The sequence below is a fragment of the Schistocerca piceifrons genome, chromosome X (genome assembly GCF_021461385.2).
Source record: "Schistocerca piceifrons isolate TAMUIC-IGC-003096 chromosome X, iqSchPice1.1, whole genome shotgun sequence".
NCBI lineage: Eukaryota > Metazoa > Arthropoda > Insecta > Orthoptera > Acrididae > Schistocerca > Schistocerca piceifrons.
This window is the reverse complement of record NC_060149.1, coordinates 810,428,160-810,450,316: the sequence shown is the minus strand read 5'-3', so window position 1 is coordinate 810,450,316 and position 22,157 is coordinate 810,428,160. Positions and strand designations below refer to the sequence as shown.

The following is a 22,157-nucleotide window of genomic DNA, read 5'->3' as shown; positions in this document are numbered from 1 at the left end:
TCGTTAGCACTTTTAAGACTGAGAAAGTCTTATTAGATCTCATGCATAGGTATCAGGCATGCAGTTTTTGCGCTTACACCGTTGTGGTGTGATATCAGACAGTTGTAACATTTGTGCCATCATTGTCAGTTTATAGGTACTATCCATCTTCTAAAAACTTTCAGTTAGTACTTCAGATACACAAATAACTCCATGCTTTTGCAATATAACTTCATATGCCCAGGCTAAGGTAGTTGAGCACAGAACTATTGAACATGTTGTCTGCAGTTCAGTGAAAGTCAATGTTCAACCTTATGTCATTATACTTGGTCAGTATCCTCAGGACTGGTTCTCTTAGAAATGAGAAAAATTGAGATAATAAGTACATAGTTTTTCATATTAGTCTGTTATGTGTTTTTGTTTTTTTTTTTTTTTTTCATTTCTGGTTTGTTTCCAGCAGACATTGTGATTTTAAACATTTTTGTGTTTGTTTGTATATGAAAATTAACTACCACATGAGCCAACCCAAAACTTTGTTAATCAGTAAGTTATAACACACTTTTGACATAAAACAGACTTTGTGTACTTCCATGAAAGGATGGAAATCTGTCAGTGTAGGTACACAAAGAAATTCTATTAAATTATTTGCTATCTCACAGCAATAAATCAGACTGTGTATTTGAAAAAGTGCTGCAGGGACACACAATGATCAGTCTTATGATGGCTGTCTGTCATGGTAGTAATGCAGTGATCACATTGTGAAATACTTGACAACTTTCTACTAGCAATAAACATTATTGGTTATGTCTTGCAGTGTGCTTTATGATACCACTTGCATTAGAAACTATAATATAGAGATAATTATTCAACTGGAGATGTTATCTAAATGTTTCTTTTATATTGCAATCAAGACACATTTATAGTGAGCTAACAGAGATTGTGTCTGCTTAACTGGCTATTTCAAGTCTGACAAAGAATAAAAAGCGTTCACAAATTGCTTAATGAATGATATTTTTATATGTAGAAAGGGGAACAAGAATTTCTCCTAATATACAAGTAGCTAAACTTCAAATTTCGTTAAACTATAAACTTGTCTTGGGTTGGCCATTCAAGAGTTCGTTCCATACCTGCTGTCCTTTGAGCAGAGATGATGATGATGATGATGATGATGATGATGATGATTCTATAATCTTTTTTTAGTTGTGATGAATGAAAAGTTAGAATAGCTGTATACTTCTCCCATTATGTAGAACAGTTTCTAAGCTCTTTCAGCAATTTTAAATGTTATCAATTGCTTGTATTATTGGGGACACTTTCTCCATACAGTTGCCCAACATTGTCAGTAGCACAGGGTGAATAAGTGAGTGTCTTTCTGGTGCATCATTCTCTTGGATATCGCATCGCTTTCGTCCATCACCCTCGGTATCTCAATGTTAATACCTCCCCATTTCATTTATTTAATATTGGATCTTATATTAAGTTGTTTTTGAAAGTGAAATGTTACATTCTGTGTGCCCTTATAAAAGTGGTTGTGATCAGTGTTCTCATCACATTTCACTGTAAGGCATCATGTTTTGTAGTGTATGGCACAGGAATTAATGGAAGACCAGGTTAGTCAGAAACACATTTTCTTCCCCTAATGGTGGTGAGGCACACTGATGACATAAAATATTAATTTTTAAAGTGATTTACTTGTTCACACTAGATCTGAGGGAGACCCAACTTTTTTATGCTCCTCTGCATCATGCCTCAGTAGTACACTGCAGATTTCACAAATGACCTGAAGTGCCCATTTTTGCCCTGGTAAATGACATGCGTGCCAAAATATTTCTTGTAGGTTCAACAGAAAACGTTTACTTCCTGACTTCTGTGTTTAACTACTTTGCTGAGGAATGTTTGAGGAATTGAGAAATAGTCATTATTTTGACTCTGGGACAAAAGATGAAATGTGTGTAACTGTAATTACTTAAAATGAAAATTTCATTGCTGTATATACTAAATGAAAGTATTTTTTTAAATTTCAAACTGTCATCTTTTAAGAACAGTGCAACTTGTAAATATTTATAGTTACTTTGCATTTTAAGACCAACAGAATTGTTAATTTTGGAAAAAAGCTTAAAATATATTTGGTGCACAGTGTAATGTTTGATGCATTACACTCTTTATAAAATGGGGCTAAATATAAAATGTTTACAGAAAAAGAATTAAGTACATGTCCACACTATTGTTCGTTTTAAGGTCAGAAAGTATTGCACATTGTGGTGTACTATTCTTGCACATTAAATTTCGAAGGAAATTAATGGAGATGAATAGGGCTCAGTTCTCATGTACACTTTTAATATACTGTACGTACATTTTTGAGGAAGATTTTTGTTTTTTGTTTCAGGTATTGAGGAAGTATTTTTGAATACGGCAGTGGGTCTCATACGTCTTTGTGAAGACTCCTCATGTTCCAGCCTCAGAGTGTACGACTCCTCAGAAAGAATGAGCCCACGGACCAATGTTTTTCATGATCCTGCTTCTCCACCTTCACCACCAACTGTTACTCAACCGGTAGTTCATACAGATGTGCCTTTTGTACCAGCACAAGCTGAAGTAGAACGTTCTCCTTTCTGTTGTTGAATGGCTTCAGTCATGTTGCATTTTATTGTAATCAAAATGACTGATTCCACATGGTTACCCTAACATTTCACAAGTACGAAATATTAGTGAAAACTGTGAAGCAAAAAACATTACAAGTATGTTGGTTAATGATTGGAGTAAATATTGAATGGCATAATTATATTACTGTGAATATAATTATCCCCATGACAGGTATTTCGTATAGTGACACAATGATCAATAGGGAAGGAGAATTATTCATGTGTACATGAATTTACATTTACACTTGTATTCCACAAGATACTGTGCAGTGTGTGGTGGTGGTACATACTGTACCAGTATATTGTTGAAGTAGATGAAAATTTGGGTTCTGATGTTTAATTTAGTGTTCATAATATTTTATGAACTTTTGAAGATTCAGTATTGAAAATGCTGTTTGAAACAATATTTTTATAAAATTTAAGAAATACTGCATTTAAAATGCTTTTTTATGACTATTTTATGAGATTACTAGATTGTTACTACATACATAGAGTGAACATTTGCCCGATTGCTGTTTTGATCAGTCTTTAAACATTAACAAGAAGTCTTATGATGATAAAACTAGTGCCAGATTTTTTTATAGATATTACAGAAAAGGGATCATAGCTGTTTCTGACAAAATGACATACTTTGAATTCTTACTGCCTGTGATGTTATTATTTGAACTCTTCAGTTTTCCTGTTTGCAGAAACAGACCTGTTATTTGAGAGTGGGCTGTTATCATCACATAATGCTTCAGTGCCTCTTGTAAACAACTCTCTACCTTTTTTTCTCTTTTCTTTTTTTTCCTCCTCATATATTATTAAATAAACTTGGCAGCTATATTTGTGATATGTAAGGTAATTGGTTGCTGAATTCCATTGGTCAGTTGATGATCATTCTTTGAACAGTGTTTAAGAATAATATATCGAAATGTGTAAGCGTATATATTGGGATAATGGAATCAAATGTAATTGAATCAATAAGGTATATAGGTAACATAAATATATGAAAGAAATGTTTGCACATCCTGTGACAACTGTAAATGTCTGGGATAACACACAAACTTTCCTTTCCCTTCAGTTTTTGTTTTAAAGTCTCTTAGGGAGAACATTCCAGCTCATGTCTCCATTTTGGTAGTGTTTCCTATTCAGCAGTGTAAAGTCTACCAGATAGTCAAGAAAGACAGTTTATTGTTGAATCTCTTTCGATGTACAGATTAAGAGAGATAATGCATGCTTTACATTATGTCAGATAACATAACATTGCTTACAAAGTTTTCTTAAATTATGAGGTATTTACAGTAACACCAAAGACTTCAAATTTAGCATTTCAGTTTTGGCATATGGATATCTATCATTAAACACTGTTTTGTTAATTCTTTTTCATCATGCATTTCATGTTAACATTATTATGTTTTATTGTTGAAATAGTAAACCTTATTTCTTAGCTGTACACCAGAGGTGATTCTCAAAGAAGCTAATATTGTGTAGTTGTACTAGGAGATGTCCTTGATTTATGTGACAGTTTAGTTACATATTTTTTATCCTTGCCTGTGTTTTATGGTAGCAACAAATTGTGTAAATCATTATTCCACCCAGATACTGAAAAAATCCTTAATTAACTCTGTTAACAGTCATAGTTACTGGGGATGTATTTTGGTAATAACCCTTTCTTGCCATGTGAAGTTGTGATGGTCATTATAATGCAGTTTGATCTTAATGTATGATGTCCACAGCTCATAGTCTAGTGGCTAGCATTGCTGCCTCTGGATCTCAGAGTCCCAGGTTTGATTCTCGGCTGAGTCAGGAATTTTCTCCTCCCAGGGACTGAGTGTTTGTGTGTTAATCATCATTTGGGAAAATGGTGAGGCTGGACTGTGAAAAGATTAGGGATATGTATGGGTGCTGATAACCGCACTGTTGAGCCCCCCACAAACCAAACGTCATCAGACACCTTAATGCATGATGGTTGAAGTTGGATATGCAGTGATTATTCGTATTCTGGTCTTCCTTGTTACGCCAATGATAAGAACCAGTCCAGACTGATATGCTAAGAATAAATCTCCATGCAGAAATGAAACTTGATTTTAGTATTTAAAGTAGTTACCAATTAAATATTCAGTTTAGAATTGTAAAGACACAACTATTGTTGTGTTTCACAATTTCATGAATCATTGTTTGATTCATTGCCTGAGTAATATAGAAACAGAGTGTGAAATTACCATCATACCATCATTTTTCTAATGCTATGGTAGGAGACAATTATTGAACACTAACCTATTCCAGAGGGACTTCTGCAGCTTGACCATATTTCTTCACTTTTATGTTAGTTGGTATTGCAACTTAACATGATCTTTTTCAGCTGCTTTATGATGCTATATGCTCATTGTGGAAGGATTGAATTCATGTTGCAGCATTTTTGAAGAGAAATATTCAGTTGTCTCTGCTTTTTCAGTTGGCACATTGGTTACACATTATGTAGTTGTAAGTATTGGCCATGGAAAAGGGTTAGAGTGGTGCAGTATAATGATTAAATTCACCTGAGTCTGAAAGTGCATATTTGGACATTTGTATTGTGTGTGTTGTAGATTGTAGTCTTTGCTTTTATTAGCTCGTGTGGCATTCATGGAGTTCAGTCTCCACTGTTCCTCTCTGAGTAACCTGGCAGATTTGTGTGTGTGTGTGTGTGTGTGTGTGTGTGTGTGTGTGATGAATGTTAGAATGAAGCACTTCTGGGTGAGTGAGTGATCATATCATCATATTTTAACTTTTTGGCCACTACTGTTATTTGTGACTTTCATCACAGTCATGTTTTTCCTGTAAGAATATTGCTAAAAATGTTGAATTGTGTAGGGAAAGGATACTAAAAGATATAGTCATAAGTATGACCATTTGTTTGTGACTGTTATATAAAGCCTTGCTCAGAATCTGTGATATTTTTGAGAAACATGACTTTCACTGTTTTGACCACATTGTGAACCACTAGTTACTACTAAGGCAACAGAACATATCAGTGTATTCTCCATTTTAAAGTAACATGCAAAAAATCTTTACAGAATCATACATTATGTAACTGGTCAGAACATTCGATTAGTTGTGTCCCTGGGAAATTTTCCAGTGCCAGTGTTCTTTCACTTTCTGATCAGGGCTTGTTCTTATATTTTTATAGAAACTACACATATATGTAGAAAAGTTGCTAGATATTCGTAGTGTCAGTCCCATTTGAGATTGGCAGAGTTTCATTGTAGAAATAAAATACGTTAATGGAGACCGACCTTTACAAAATACAGTTATATTTTTAGAAAAAAGATTTTATCATAAGAAGATAACTGCAATTTAAAGAAATATTATATAAGTTTTAACTGCCACTACTGTCTTCCATTTAGAAACTGGTTACTGGTTCTCATTGAAGCCCATCTTCAGACCTGACACAATAACAAATAATGAAAAACTGAAAGACAGTCATAAGTAAAACTTTCAACAACTTGAAGGTTAGTTTCAACACTGCAACACTGGACTCGCATTCAGGACGACGATGGTTCAATCCCGCGTCCGGCCGTCCTGATTTAGGTTTTCCGTGATTTCTCTAAATCATTTCAGGCAACTGCCAGGATGGATCCTTTGAAAGGGCATGGCCGATTTCCTTCCCCATCCTTCCCTAATCAGACCTGGTGCTCCGTCTCTAATGACCTCGCTGGTGACGGGACATTAAACACTAATCTCCTCCTCCTCCTCAACACTGCATTGCTTTACAGTGTTTGGTCCAATTGGAAGTGGTATGCCCTTGTCTTCTTCCAAAATTTGAACTGACTTAAAAAGTTAGTTTTAGGATGATTTGCAAATTAATGTTGTCTCCAGACCACAGTAAAACTTGAAATTATTCACATTTGCGAATTGTGGGTAGATATGGGGGTGGGAGTGGGACCCAGCACCAACTGAGAATCGACCTCTGGAACTTCTAATTTGTAGTCTGGTACTTGTCCACTGAGCCACACTTAACAATGTTACAAGAACCTTCAATTACGTAATCTATAACAATAAAAAATCCTATCATAATTATGTGAACACATTAATAGTTATAGTAAGTAGCCAGGTACGACACTTTGTCATACATGTGGTTCGAGGCAGTTGCACTAATACTAGTGGATGTTATATATTTAATACTTTTCAACCTTCGTAATGTTTGCCACACTATGTCAACTGTCCCACTATTTTCTTTAATAGGTCTAAACAGCAAGTCAGCCGGAGATATCTTTGGTGATTGCTTTGATTGGAAAATGCTGATTTTAAACGATTCTGTATTCTATCCTTTCATATTTGTTTTTAGTTATGTTCCATTCTCTAATTCTGTTTCCTGGCATTATATATATATATATATATAGCACTGTGTGCTGAAATATTTCCTTTAAACTCAACAAGTGATGTTTTGATTGACTGTGTACCAACACTGGTTTTATTTCTTTTCAAGAATCTTACATGCCATGATAGACATTTCATATTCTTGCCTTCACTTGCTATGTCACTATTTTCTGACACTGTATTCGATGTATTCCTAGTATAACACTGTTATTTGTATGTGGAACACAAACAGATCAAAGTATGACATTAACAGTATTGGTTGCGAAAAAATAACTATTTCATTGTTACCCTGTAAAATGTTTTCAGTTCAGAGTCAACATAAAAAGGTTTCCATATTTACATATGGGATGTACTGACTTACACTGTCAGTCCCAATGGGAGAAACATAGTAAGTTCTCTCTCTCTCTCTCTCTCTCTCTCTCTCTCTCTCCCCACACACACACACACACACACACACACACACACACACACACACACACACACACAAAAATAATAATACTGTAAGTAAGGTTCACTTTTGCCTCATACTAATTACATAAAATGGTATCACTTTTTTAAGGTATTCATACAATAACTTATTTTGGCCATTCCTTCTGCTTACCAGTTTAGATGTATAGGATGGTTATAATTCAGCTTTTGCCATTTGGGAGGGCCTTCCATGAAAACTGAGTGATGGTAGGGCAATGAAATTTTGTGGAAACATTTGTAAAGACATGTGGAAAAGAATTCATGAATAAACCATTGAATGAAACACACAATTTTCACATGAAGTGGTAACATGTGTTCATTACCTACCATGTGTACATTCCAGGTGACAAACATTACTCATTGTGATGACGGTAGATATTCACAAAAGTATGGAACAGCACTAGAGATACCATTTTATAATTGTTCATAGCACCTTCTGAGCAGTGGACCTAAGAATGTGCAGCTGTCGTGGCACAGCTCTTGCACTTCTTGAAGATCAGATTGCGTCCAGCATTCTCAGCCATGGCAACAGTTAACTTCAACAATTTATGGTTTAATTTGCCTTTGGCCCCTCCCAGTGGCAATTCCCAAACCGCTAGTTAATTCGAACTTCTGAGCGGTGATCTTCAATCCCTGTGCGGAAAGAGGACCTCTGTATTCCTTCAATGCATTTATACTCGTAAAGTGCAGCAGTGCTATTGCTGCTGTTTCAGTAAAACTGTTTTATGAGTAAAGCCCTGCTTGTCTTGTCAGACCCACATTGACGGACTGCAGCTGATGCTTGTGTTTCAACCCTGCTTCACCATAGTACCAGTACCAGCACCTAATGGCAAGTTGTGACACTGAATCTGCCATCAACACAATTCCTGCAGTGCACAGTCATTCTTATAAAGTTTGGTAATCACATGCTAAATAGTTTTCCAACTACAACAGCTCAAGTAGTGAAAGTTTAATTACGCTGTCCAGTCTCATTAATGTGACCACCTGTCAAAAGCCTGAATAACTACCTTTTGCAGCATAGATCACAGTGAGATGTGCATGATGAGTCATGGAGATTCTGGAAGGTACTGACTCAAATGGTGTGGCTAGCTGCATTAGGTTTCTGAGTTGAGGATCTCTGGCACGAACAGCCTAATTAAGATGTCCCACAGTTTCTCAATTGGGTTCAGTTCTGGATTGTTTGGTGGCCAGAGGAGTATGGTAAACTCATCCTGCTGCTCTTCAAACCATGCATATAAACTGAAAGCAGTGTGACATGTTGCATTGACCTGCTGGTAGATGGAATTGTGCCGAGGGAAAGCAAACTGCATGTAAGGGTGGACATGGTCCCCAAAGATAGAAGCATGTGTGTGTTGCTCCCTTGTGCCCTCTGGAATGACAAGATCATTCAGGGAATGCCACAGAAACATTTCCCAGATCATAACACTCCCTTCTCCAGCCTGGACCCTTTGCTTTCAGACGTTTCATGCCATTCATACCATCGGCCATCTGCCTGATGGAGCATTAAATTTGATTAGTCTGAAAAGGCCACCTGTCACCACTTAGTGGACGTCCAGTTGAAGTATTAGCTTGCAAATTCCAGCCTTAATGGCTGACAAAGAGCAGTCAGCATGGATGCATGAGCCAGGTGCCTGTTGTGGAGGCCCATATACAGCAGTGTTCGTGTAATGGGCATTGAGGAGACACTATTGGCAGCCCCTTGGTTCGCCTGGGTGGTCAGTTGTTCAACAGTTGCCTGTCTATTTGCCCATACACATTTCTGCAGCTGTCTTTTCACCCCATCAGCTATGGCCCATGGTGCACCACAGTTGCATTGGCACCAGTTTTCAATAGAGCCATTTTGCCATACGTGGTATTCTTTAACCACAGTGGCATGTGAACAGTTTACAAACTTAGCCATTTCGGAAATGCTTCCACCCTTGGACTGTCAGCCAATGATCATGCCCCATTGGACATCAGATAAATTGTTCCATTTTGGCATTACGACAACAGCTGCACTGTTTCCTGTCCCCCCCCCCCCCCTCATCCTCATGCGCTTTATGTACCCTCCACTGCTAGTGCTGCCACCTGCTGTCTGTGAGTGGTTATAGCATATTGACATCAAAAATAGGTGGCGGTCACATTAATGTGTCTGGACTATGTATAACCACTGTGTACTGTTGCTGTGTGATAAAGGTGTTGAGAAATTTATGTTGTGAATGGATCAAAAGTTATGAGAAAAGGGGGGGGGGGGGCGTTTGTTGACAACAATTTTAAGTATTTTTTTTACTAGCCAATATTCACAGATCAGGTTTTAGTTGCTTCAGTGAGGTAACCCTTCAGCTTTGATCCCCAATTGTGGTTAAGCCTTGTTAGTGCATCATTATCCTACATGGCAACAAAGCAGAATTTAAGTGTGGGTGGCTTGCTGATTTGAGACACGCAGGACAGACACTGTGCATTTGTGCAGTTTAGAGGAACTGCTGTTGGAAAGATTCTGTATTGAGTCAAGAAATTGTTGTTATACTTAACCTAATTGTGACAAGTAGTTTGTTTTGCAGATATTATGCGTCATTGCTACAGAATTTGACACAGTCCTGTTGATGATGTTGTAATAATTAAATGTACCAGTCACAGGACTTGTGTGGGAAGGGATAAACATTTTACTTCAGGGTTACTTGCTGGTATAGTACTTACATGATCCAAGGTACTAAGCAGTGGTGATTTTAAGTGTTGATGACACTGTTAAACTGGCTGTGTGGCAGGATGACACATAGAAAAGAGAGGTTTGTTAGTACCCGTTGTCTTAGATACAACTCTGTCCTTAACACAAAAAGAATTAGTCAAATCTCTGTTGGGGAGACATGATGAAGCTGTTAAAGTCTATTGTGGTACTTCATTGTAGATACCTTTTTGTGTTTTGTTGATAGTGTTGTAGGAGCTACTAAGTTAATTGGGAGGGGGGGGGTGGTTATTATTGGGAGATGATTCTCTCTGCATTGCGTCATGTGAGTGTAAAATTCTCCTAGATTTGAACCTTCACCAGTTCCTTGCTGGCTGCTCTTTCCACTCCTGTATCCTTGCTCCTATACTGCATTATTTTACTTTACAGATTCCACTTTTTGATCTTGCTGTAAGCTCTACATAATTTTAGTCCTTTTTCATCATCTTTTATTGTTTACATTCTGACTGATACCACTTCCTCTCATCCTTAGACCTCTTTCCATTCACTGTTTTGTTCATGTTTTTCGTGTGGTTCTCTTTCTGTATGTGTGTTTAAAAGTGCCACTTTCTTCCCCTCCTATTGCCAGCTGCCTCTTTATTCCTGTCTCACCCTGCTTTCTCTTCTTTCTGTGATAATTCTAAGTAACTTCTCACACTCCAGCATACTTCCCTCCTCCCTTTCTCCTTTTACTTGTCCCAACTTCCACCCTTGTTGGCTTAGACTGGAACATGTAATTTATCATTTTCAGGAGTGGGAGTACATTTACAGGTTTAAACTTCCTGGTCTTGAAAAGAATTGATATCTGAAGTTTTGGCAGTGATCATTACTTGCATTTGTATCTCACGGTGAGCACTGTCTTCCAGATAAGTGGTACTTTTCCATTTTCAGTTACATTCCACCTAAGATTTCCTTATACTGTAGTAGGTATTTTGTGACTTATTTGCTGTCCTAAATAATTCATAAAGTGCAGTATTAAAGTGTTTTTATCTAATACTGTTTTTTGATTTTTTAATTCTCCTCATTTTGTGGCTGTTACACTATAATATAGCATTATATATAAGGAGAATTATTGTTGGTGAACGAAAACTGTTGTGGGGGAATTAAATGTAATACTGGGCAAGTATATGCTACAGCAAGAAACTTTTAAAGAAATCTGAGAAATTAAGTTATAATTTGTTTTAGTGTATCTCATTCCCTTTGTTGCTGGTTTTTGTAACAGTCAGAACTTCTATGAATAATTTATCTTTTTTATGAAAATTGTTTGTAGATCGATACAGAAATAAATTGTGTAGTTTACCTTGCATGTCTCTATTGATGAGTGAAGTCTTAGCACTCGTTTTCCTTTAAATGGTATGTCTTTGTTTTTGTGTGACAGGTGTAGTATGTACAGTGTCAGAGACTAGCTCTATGTAAAGTCATTCGAAAAAGTCAGTTGTTTGAAGAAACTTGTACCTTGTATTTGTTGATCTTCAGTTCAGGTTTTTTATTTTAACCCAGGATGCATTGTAGGAATTCAAACAAAATGTGAATGACATAGTGCAAAACTACTTTGGGCAGCTGTTTCATTGTTTCTCGGCCAATGCAAATGCGTGTTAGTAAATAGGCAAATGGACCGCTTTATAACCGTTCAATGTATGTAATTTAAATTGCAGATATTTTTAACACTGTCTACTGTTAGCAAACACTGTAATGGCTGTTGAATGATTAAGATGTCAAGGCATATTTGGCAGCTGGTAGTTGTTAAATCTTGTGGCTGGGATTGCACATTTATCTGTAAATAAATAAAATTTACAATTGAGTTACTGGTAAATAAGCCAAAAAACATATTAAAAAAACCATTTTGTTTGCTTGTGGTTTATACTTACATGTTACATAGACAACATGTTGCAAGTTATTAGTTTTACTGTGAGTTTATGCATGCTGTTAGCTCCTGTGGACTTTTTATTTTGTTGTTACACCAGTTCTGTGTGTGTGTGTGTGTGTGTGTGTGTGTGTGTGTGTGTGTGTGTGTGTGTGTGTGAGAGAGAGAGAGAGAGAGAGAGAGAGAGAGAGAGAGAGAGAGAGAGAGAGAGAGATTTACCACATCTGTCTGAGGACTTAAGGCAGTTGGTCCATAATTTATATATTTCAAATAGGCCATTATTATTCAATTAAATTCATTTTTAGATACTGTAATCATATTTTGTCTCAGTTGTTCAAAAGGTTTAAATGTTTTTGTGTGGTGTACAGTCTCTTTGCTGCTGCTCAAGTACCACATACCCGTATATTTCCCAAGCATTTTATGTTTCGGATCTTTCACTGAGAAAAATACTACTGCAGTGCTCTCATAGATCGGCCAAAGGTCACTGATGTAAAGCAAATCGTAGCCGGTAGGGGGGAAAAGGCATCAGCTATTTTCAGCACAAGATTTAACAACATGCTTGCTGGTCTAGTTGTATACTGTTTCTTAATAGGTTCCATTTGCTGTGACTGGAAACTGAAAGTTGACTCCTGTTAGGTAGGATGTCACTGTAGTTTTTTTTAATGTTAGCAACTACCATAGCATGTAACTGATGTGATTTATGAGACTTAATGCCTATTTACAGGTGTCAGATCTGAAGTTAGAGAAAGCTATTACTGTCAAATGTTATAGTAATTAAAAAAAAAACTATTTGAAGGCTCTGGCTCACATTTGTAATTTTGTGAATTGTAAGGTACAGAGCTACTATATATTTTCATACAGTAGTTTAGGAAAAAGAATGTAAAGAAAGCTGCAGTCTCAGAGACTGAAAAAGTCCTTGTTTTCAAGGTTGAAGAATCTGTATAACATTTAGTCCAGTGTAATATTTTTGTGTTTTTATAAGTGAAATGTATAATACTCGAGGCTTTGGCCATCCACTAGTGAAGAGTTTTTGAATAGATATTCACACTATATTATAGAATTTATAACAGTACAAATGTTAAATACACTAAACATAATTTGTATTTTATACTTTTTTATGTGACTGAGGTTAATGAATAATATTTAACTGAAAAACTGTTGGTGAATATTGTTGCATGTTAGTGGATGTATGTTCTAATATCTTATTGTTTGTCCTCCACTTGAAGGAAATAAAAAGTTATTTCTCCTTGCATAATTGGTCTTTTTATAAAAGCAAATTTCATAATTACTGTTGTCCCTTACAATTTTGATTTGGAAGGTTGTAAGATGGAGAACAAATTCTGCATTTTTTAAAACTGAAATTAAACTGTGTTGCATTACTTATTGAACACTCATTTTTTGCACCTATTTCCTCCACCAATCCTATCTGCTATGAATCACAGACTGAAATGCAAGATTCAAGAATTGGTTGAAGAGGGTTTTGTAAACCATCTGTTTTGAGTGTATTATGCTTCCTGAGGATTCTTTGAATGGATCCCAACCTGGCAACTGCCTTACCTGCAATTAGTTTTATGTAGTTGTTCCATTTAAATTGCTCAGTACACATAGCCATAGATATTACGGTGGATTCCAGTGATTGTCCTGCAATTGTGTAATCATACAATAATTGGTATTTCTGCCTATTTATGTACAATACATTACATTTGTTTGTGTTAAGCTCAACTGTCAATCCGTGCACCAAATATTGATTTTCTGCTGGTCTCTCTCAATTTCATTACAGTTTTCTAGAATTGCACCTTTGTGTATAATGGCAAAAAGCCTCATGGTACTTCCAATGCTATCCACTATGCCAGTTATATGTATATTGTGAAAAATAATGGCCCTGAAACTATCACTTCATGCTGAGAGAATGCTTATTAAGCTCACTTAAAAGTACGCATGGAAATGAACTTCCCACATTAAGTGTGTGCTCACAATTATTTGTACATGATATGTATGGAAACCACAAATGTTAAAGAATTACTGAAGACAGGAAATGAACAAATGATCTAATCATAGCCAGCCACTGACTGACTACAATGTGATTGTAGACTGTGCTGAACATTCGCTATTCTCTACTCCTCACAAAACAACCACCTCCTGTTCCTGAGTGGACAATAGCTTCCTGGATCCAAATCCAGTCATTGCTCCTTTGTATGGTGGGACCAGTAAATCTTGGCATATTCTGTATCATGTTGTCATGTCATTGTCACTGCAACATTCAAATGGAGTGTACAGACGACACTCAACATGGAGGTGGCCTGTATCAAGGATGGGGGAGGGATGGGTTGTGAGTGCCTGAAGGAAGTCTCGTTTGATGTGAAAACAGATGATTAAAATAAACTTGTGGTATATTCTGAAACTTACAGAGCACATGAGGGCTCATCCAGGCTGGACTGTAGAGGCGTCCACCAGTCTGGATGTTTGCAAAGTACGGAAATACAGGGCTATTACAAATGATTGAAGCGATTTCATAAATTCACTGTAGCTCCATTCATTGACACGACACACTACAGATATGTAGAAAAACTCATAAAGTTTTGTTCGGCTGAAGCCGCACTTCAGGTTTCTGCCGCCAGAGCGCTCGAGAGCGCAGTGAGACAAAATGGCGACAGGAGCCGAGAAAGCGTATGTCGTGCTTGAAATGCACTCACATCAGTCAGTCATAACAGTGCAACGACACTTCAGGACGAAGTTCAACAAAGATCCACCAACTGCTAACTCCATTCGGCGATGGTATGCGCAGTTTAAAGCTTCTGGATGCCTCTGTAAGGGGAAATCAACGGGTCGGCCTGCAGTGAGCGAAGAAACGGTTGAACGCGTGCGGGCAAGTTTCACGCGTAGCCCGCGGAAGTCGACGAATAAAGCAAGCAGGGAGCTAAACGTACCACAGCCGACGGTTTGGAAAATCTTACGGAAAAGGCTAAAGCAGAAGCCTTACCGTTTACAATTGCTACAAGCCCTGACACCCGATGACAAAGTCAAATGCTTTGAATTTTCGGCGCGATTGCAGCAGCTCATGGAAGAGGATGCGTTCAGTGCGAAACTTGTTTTCAGTGATGAAGCAACATTTTTTTCTTAATGGTGAAGTGAACAGACACAATGTGTGAATCTGGGCGGTAGAGAATCGTCACGCATTCGTGCAGCAAATTCGCAATTCACCAAAAGTTAACGTGTTTTGTGCAATCTCACGGTTTAAAGTTTAAAGCCCCTTTTTCTTCTGTGAAAAAAAGTTACAGGACACGTGTATCTGGACATGCTGGAAAATTGGCTCCTGCCACAACTGGAGACCGACAGCACCGACTTCATCTTTCAACAGGTTGGTGCTCCACCGCACTTCCATCACGATGTTCAGCATTTCTTAAACAGGAGATTGGAAAACCGATGGATCGGTCGTGGTGGAGATCACGATCAGCAATTCGTGTCATGGCCTCCACGCTCTCCCGACTTAACCCCATGCGATTTCTTTCTGTGGGGTTATGTGAAAGATTCAGTGTTTAAACCTCCTCTACCAAGAAATGTGCCAGAACTGCGAGCTCGCATCAACGATGCTTTCGAACTCATTGATGGGGACATGCTGCACCGAGTGTGGGAGAAACTTGATTATCGGCTTGATGTCTGCCGAATCACTAAAGGGGCACATATCGAACATTTGTGAATGCCTAAAAAAACTTTTTGAGTTTTTGTATGTGTGTGCAAAGCATTGTGAAAATATCTCAAATAATAAAGTTATTGTAGAGCTGTGAAATCGCTTCAATCATTTGTAATAACCCTGTAGGAAGGAGAGAGAAAACTGGTTCATTTGAACTAATTGGTGGCTGGTCAGTGACAGCAGGGACGGAGGCAGATGGCACAAGGCCGTCTGCTCTGTCAGAAAGCCGGAAAGAAACTGAGGACTTGTGCTCTGTCTGGAAGCTGGACCACAAGAGAGCAAAGTGACTGCATTCTGCTCCCCAGAAGGCAGCCAGTAGCACCCACATGACAGCTTTCTCAGGCCTCCCATTGGCTGATCGGCATTGGCTGATCGGTGGCATTGGCACCTTTAGTGCATCCAGCAGAGGGCTAGAAGCATACCCGGTCAATGGCTTTTACCAGAAAGAACCACTTGTGTCCTGAAGGGACAGGCCTGTTGGTCACATAGGCTCTGCAAGAACTAATACTATGTTTCAAGCCTGTAGTGTGGTTGCAGCTACATGCATGCAAGAAAATTTTAAAGTCTGAATAAATTTGCAATAAATTACACCTGATAACCCTAACTGGCTCGGTGCCCTGTACAATCCTTCCCTCTTTCATAACATTCAGAATAGTGAGGGTGTGACTCTTGTGGGGGCTTAATGCTCTGTGAGTGATCTTTTACAATTGTTTTCGTTTAGTGTGGGAGATGACTTACGTGTAATCATGTTTATCATATTTCATCAAATATGTAAATAGCAAAATATTAAATATTCAAATTTTGTGCAGTGATGTAATATGCTTAGTAAATCAGATTGTTCATAGCAATTGAAATCAGCATGGGATTGTAAAATAATGATTACAGTAAAATAATGCAATGAATGTTGATGAATCAAAACAATTTCTCTTAATAGTTTATGGTTACAGTGCTAAGCTTGGTGTAGTAAGAGTAGGTGCTGATGGATCTTAATCAGCATGATCTTTAAAGAGATTTGCAGATGCCCTTAGAAGTGTACAGTTGATTGTGCTGTCTGGCAAATATTAATCTCATTGCCACATTATGCCAAAATATAAAATGGATTATTAACACAACAGAATACTTAATTCTATGATAATCAATGTATTTACGTGACAGACACAATAAATCAGCCTTCTGCAAATCTTTTGACACCTGGCTTGGATTAGAACTGGATTAAATACATTTGAAAAAGATTAACACAGTAAAATCTTGCTACATCCTCCATCTATTATTTACAGCTAGCAGTTTCACGAAGTTCCACAGGGTGCAAAATACTAATACAATTTCAGTAACATGCAGAATTCAGTTAGCAAGTTGAAGAGATAGTGTATCATAAAACACATGGAAACCTTATCTATGTCAATCTGTGTGAAATAAAGAAGTACAAAATCTTTTCTTATGCTACATGGCACATCTCCATTCAGAATAATAGAAAAAATTCTAATTGCTGGGTACAAGGTGGTGATTAATGGCATTTGAATGCCAGGAACTTATACTCTAAAATAATAGTGGTTAAGTACAGCTATAATAAAATAACTTACGAAGAATAAGTAGATTTCCCTATATGAGGGGGCAGTTTTGGTTTTAACATTAAAAGACAGTGCAAATAGATCCCAAGGTAAACACAATTCAAAATAGTAAGTTTAGTGGCTTTTTTATTAAAGGAGTTCAACAGCAAGACTACAAGACAAGCGTACTAACCGGACACTGCAGCAAGTGAGGAGTGATACACTAAAATTTTGGGTGTAAAGATGAGACAGCAGAACTGGTACAGCCAGAAGGGTTTAGCATAAACTACCCTTCTTAGGGAGAAGAATAGCATTGATGACAACAGAAGGATAAGAATGGATGGTGGTTGTGCACCAATATTGGCACAACAGACGATTGTGCTCTAGGCTTCTCAGTAGCATGAAGAAACTGTGCCATCATAAATTGTCCAACCACCTTCCTGTTTGGCACAGGGAAACAACACAAAATTAAAATAAAGTAATATAAAAGAATGTAAAAACTGTCAAAAGGATAGGAAAAGAAGGTAAAACAGCTTTTCTCAGCTAACTGTACCACACTGTTACATGATAGAAAGATCAAGGGTTTAGTGGAATTAGTCTATACAGTAAATTCACAAATTTCTAATTAGACTGGTTACAGGTGATAGTTTGTATAGCTTGGTTAATTGTTAAAAATGACATTCTGTAAGAGAAATGCTTTTAAAATGAAATCAGTATATAACTCTGATGAACAAAATGTTGGGTAATCAAAACACAAATAGGGAATGGAATAGCTTCCAATCAGTTCTGAAAGCACAGAACATTCTAAAGCTTGTCAAAGTATTGTCACAGTTAAGATAATGAGAAACCACTAAAGAGTATGCTACCAATAATAAGTGTAAAAATAACAATAGTAGTTTTCTAAGTACTCGGTATGAAAATGTTGTTAAGGATGGTTTGTGTTTTGAGACTAACATTTTTGGGCTTTGCACATTCGAGAAATATCTTTACTTAGGTATATTGATCCATGTCACTCAAATTTACTCTCTTCAATTGCCCTAAAATAACCCATTTGTTTGGAAATGGCAGAGGTATCTCTAATTGTTCCGAACAGTTGTCAGGACTGAAGGTCCACTGTTGCCTTAATAACTGTCTGCCTCTGGAAATATTTTGGAATTTAAAATCTGATTTTGAAATCTCTGTCTTATCATGGTGTACATTATTTGAAAAACTCCTGTGGGTCTCTTTCCTGTATGCCACTTTCTTTCATGATTTTAAATCAAATATTAGCAATGATCAAATTAAGCTTTGTGCAAAATTCTACCAGGCAGCTTCCACTTTCATTCCTTTTCCACAGTCCATGCTCTACTATTTTCTTTCTCTTTCTTTTCCTAATATCAAATTCCAGTCACCCATTCCTATTAAATTTTTTCCCCTTAATTATCTGAATAATTTCTTTTACATCATCAAACCTTCTTTCAATCTCTTCATCATCTATAGAGCTAGCTGGCATATAAACTTTACTACTGTGCTGGGCATTGGCTTTGTGTCTATCATGATTGTAGTAATGCATTCACTAGGCTGTTCATAGTAGCTTACCTGCCACCACACTTCACTAATTCTCACAGTATCTAGCTTCTACCTATCAGTTTTCCTTTCTAAATTCTCTAGCATACATACCTGATTAAGGGAGCTAATATTCTACACTCCAACCTGTAAAATGCCAGTATTTTCTCTCCTGATGACAACATTCTCTTAAGTAGTCCCCACTCTGATATCATAATGGGGGACTATTTAACTCCAGAATACTTCATCGAAGAAGATGCCATCATTAAACCATACAGGTAGAGCTGCATGTCCTCGGGAAAAATCATGGCTGTAGTTTCCCCTTGCTTACAGCTGTTTACAGAACCAGCACAACAAAGCCATATTGGCTAATGCTGCAAGGCCAAATCCACACTGTTGCCTTTACAACTACTGAAGAGGCTGCTGCCCCTCTTCAGTAACCATGTGTTTGTTTGGCCCCTCCACAGATACTCCTGTTTTGTGGTTCCATGTACAGTATGGGTTTTGTTGAGTATTGTTGAAGTATGCAAGGGCCACCCCACCTCAGCCAGGTACGTGGTTCATGGGGGACATTAGAGTAATAGAGAATGAAGTTGCAATTTAATTATATTATTTGATATGTCGTCATGACACGATGTGCGAACAGTACAAAAGGCATTATTGTTGCACTATACATACATAGAATATTACTAAATTATAGTGACTACAGGATTACATACCAGACTGCAACATATTGGAATTTTGAAGTGTATACATGGGAAGCTTGGGAGAAATTGTTCATTTCAGTTTGATTTACATCACTGAGGTTAAGTGTCTTTAGGGACACTGAAAGAGAGAGCTGCAACTGAGAAATGTTTCTAATGTGTGGTTACTTGCTTTCAATTTACCCAGTAGAACTGTTAATAGGGGAAACACATTTTTCGGGCATGTGAACTTTATCACCTAGCACAAGGTGGGAAATGCAGAAAAAGGTTAAACACATTTACACAATTGCATTCTAAAGAGGAGCATGAAGGCTTCAAATTGTAATCAACGCATTTTATAGCTATTTGCGGTCTCACTGCAGAAAAGTGGGCCTCAAAAATTCAGCTAGATATCCAATTATGATTTTCCACAGTTTTCTCATATAATTTATGCCAAATGGTTTCTTTGAAAAAGACATGGCCTGGTGTCTTCTCTCATTCTTGCCGTACATAGGAATGAACTCAGTCTCTGTTGACTGTGACGCTGATAGAGTATTAAACACAAACCACCTTTCCTCTAGATGAAAGTGGTGCTTCTGACAACCTCAGACCACACTACCAAATTCTGAAAATGTGAAATTTGCATATCTGCATTACACACTAATCTAATAGTGCACAAAACTATAAAAAAAAATCAAATTAAAAATTAATATAGCTTCAAGGGGAAGAAAGATATAACTAAATGGGATGCAATGAAACAACCAAATGACTGAGAACTGATATTGCATCTATTTAAGTAACTATGGTGTCAGGCAGTAGGAAACTCCACTTCATCTACCAATGTGGGAAAGTATTATCTACTGCTAACAGTGCTCAGAAGCAAATAAGTAGTTCTGATTGTCTCAGAGTGTTTTTCTGTACCTATCTGCCTCTATACTATGTATTGTAGCAAATTCAAGGCAATTCAGATACACATCCAAGTCACTTGTGTTAAACTGAACTTGTTCCAAGCGTGGTTGTTTCCTCACATAGGGGACAGTGGTGCCGTTACAGGAGAAGAAACCCTTTTTATTCTTTTAGATTATTACTACTTTGTGACAGCAAACTCAGGTGGAAATGCATTTGTGCAGAAGGGTTCCATTTGATATCTATCATTGTTTTCACTGTCCACAGCATTTGTATTCCCTAAAAATTTATTACTGTTAAAATGAATGTGACAAATGATGATTGCTATGACGACTTGTTTTCTGTACCCACTTCAATCACCCTGATTTCCTGCATTATTTCTTCCATGACAGAGGCTCAACTTTCTGTCACAAGTAGATAGTAGCCATTGCTATTGACAAACTCTTCACTGTTGTTCATGATCCGTGATCTGTTGGTCCTTCCTCAAACACCCTCCCTCCCCCCCCCCCCCCTCATATATATATATAGTGTGAAAACAATGGAGTAGCTGACTGCGCAGAAACCATTCTGTATTGTTCTAGTAAAAGTTCCATTTGAAATAATCTCATTGTTGATGGCATGTGAAACCATAATCTTTCTTCCTTTAAAAAAGAACTGGGCATGAAAAGAATATGTAATTTGTTCAGAAAATGTAAGTCACTGTTTGAAGAGGGGCTTATATCTCAAACTAGTTGTGTCTAAGTAAATTGTTAATTCAACAAAACCCTACCATGTCAAGTAACACAATGGTTAAGATAATGTACTCCCACTCTGGAGAACAGCTGTTAAAGTCCTTGTCTGGCCATCCAGGGTTAGGTCTCTTATGCTTTCCTTACAATAGGTCAAAGAGAATGCTGGGATGGATACAGCAGATTTACTTATCCACTCATACAAAATCTGAGCTTGTGCTCCATCTCTTACTAGCTCGTCATTGATAGAATATTGAATACCAATATTCTTTCCAACAAACTGTATAAATTAAGAGGAGGAATCATAAATAAAGTCAACACACCTGTCTCAGTTGATAAATACACATTTTTCCCAACCAAATTCTTTACAAATAACTGTAGTTGATGACAGTGTTAAGGCTGTACATAGAACAGAAAAATTGACAAAACTGTAAACACATTAAAGACATTGCATAATGATCCTCATTGGATGATACAATGTTGAAAAACAGAAAACTCTCATGCAAGGAACCGTTCACTGAAGGAGAGGACCTGTGACACTGGACTAAAGGCAATGTGCACTGAAAAAGGCTCCTAGGACAATGGAGAGGCTGCAATATTTAGGCAACACTTAACACTTCATAAACTTTCTGTATACAGATGCTGTGAGGGGTGGGGGGAGGTTTGCATTTGTTTGGTGTGCGCACTCCACATCCAGATTCCACACTCAGTGACCTACTATGAATTTCCATTAACTGTGAACTGGTTTTCTGGCTTTTGATATTAGTCTAAGAACACAGAGCAGCAGGGATATTTACAGAATACTTGTGACCAGGAACTAGATGAAAGGGTTATAACAAAAGGCATCTGATTGGGTAGTGTCAAGTAGAAATTACTACTATTAAACTAATTCATAAAATGTTCTGTGTTAAGCAATGAATGGGAAGGGTAAGAAATACCATGGAATCAAAGTTGTCACAACTACTACTAATGCTTTAGGTGTAATATCACACCTTTTGTATTTTAATTCTGGAAGTGGTGGTGTGTATAGAAATTCCCTAAGTCATAGGAAGGGTGTTGGTC

The 22,157-nt window shown here is 37.3% G+C and overlaps 1 protein-coding gene across 1 annotated transcript in view; it reads left to right on the top strand.

Moving 5' to 3' along the window:
* LOC124723093 (ras-related protein Rab-31) overlaps positions 1 to 2,826 on the top strand; it is a 74,361-nt gene extending 71,535 nt beyond the window's left edge. The window contains exon 5 of the mRNA XM_047248271.1: positions 2,366 to 2,826. Within this exon, the coding sequence (XP_047104227.1) occupies positions 2,366 to 2,601 (236 nt within the window). The 3' untranslated portion in view covers positions 2,602 to 2,826. The remainder of the gene's footprint in view (positions 1 to 2,365) is intronic.
* The last annotated feature ends 19,331 nt before the right edge of the window (positions 2,827 to 22,157 follow it).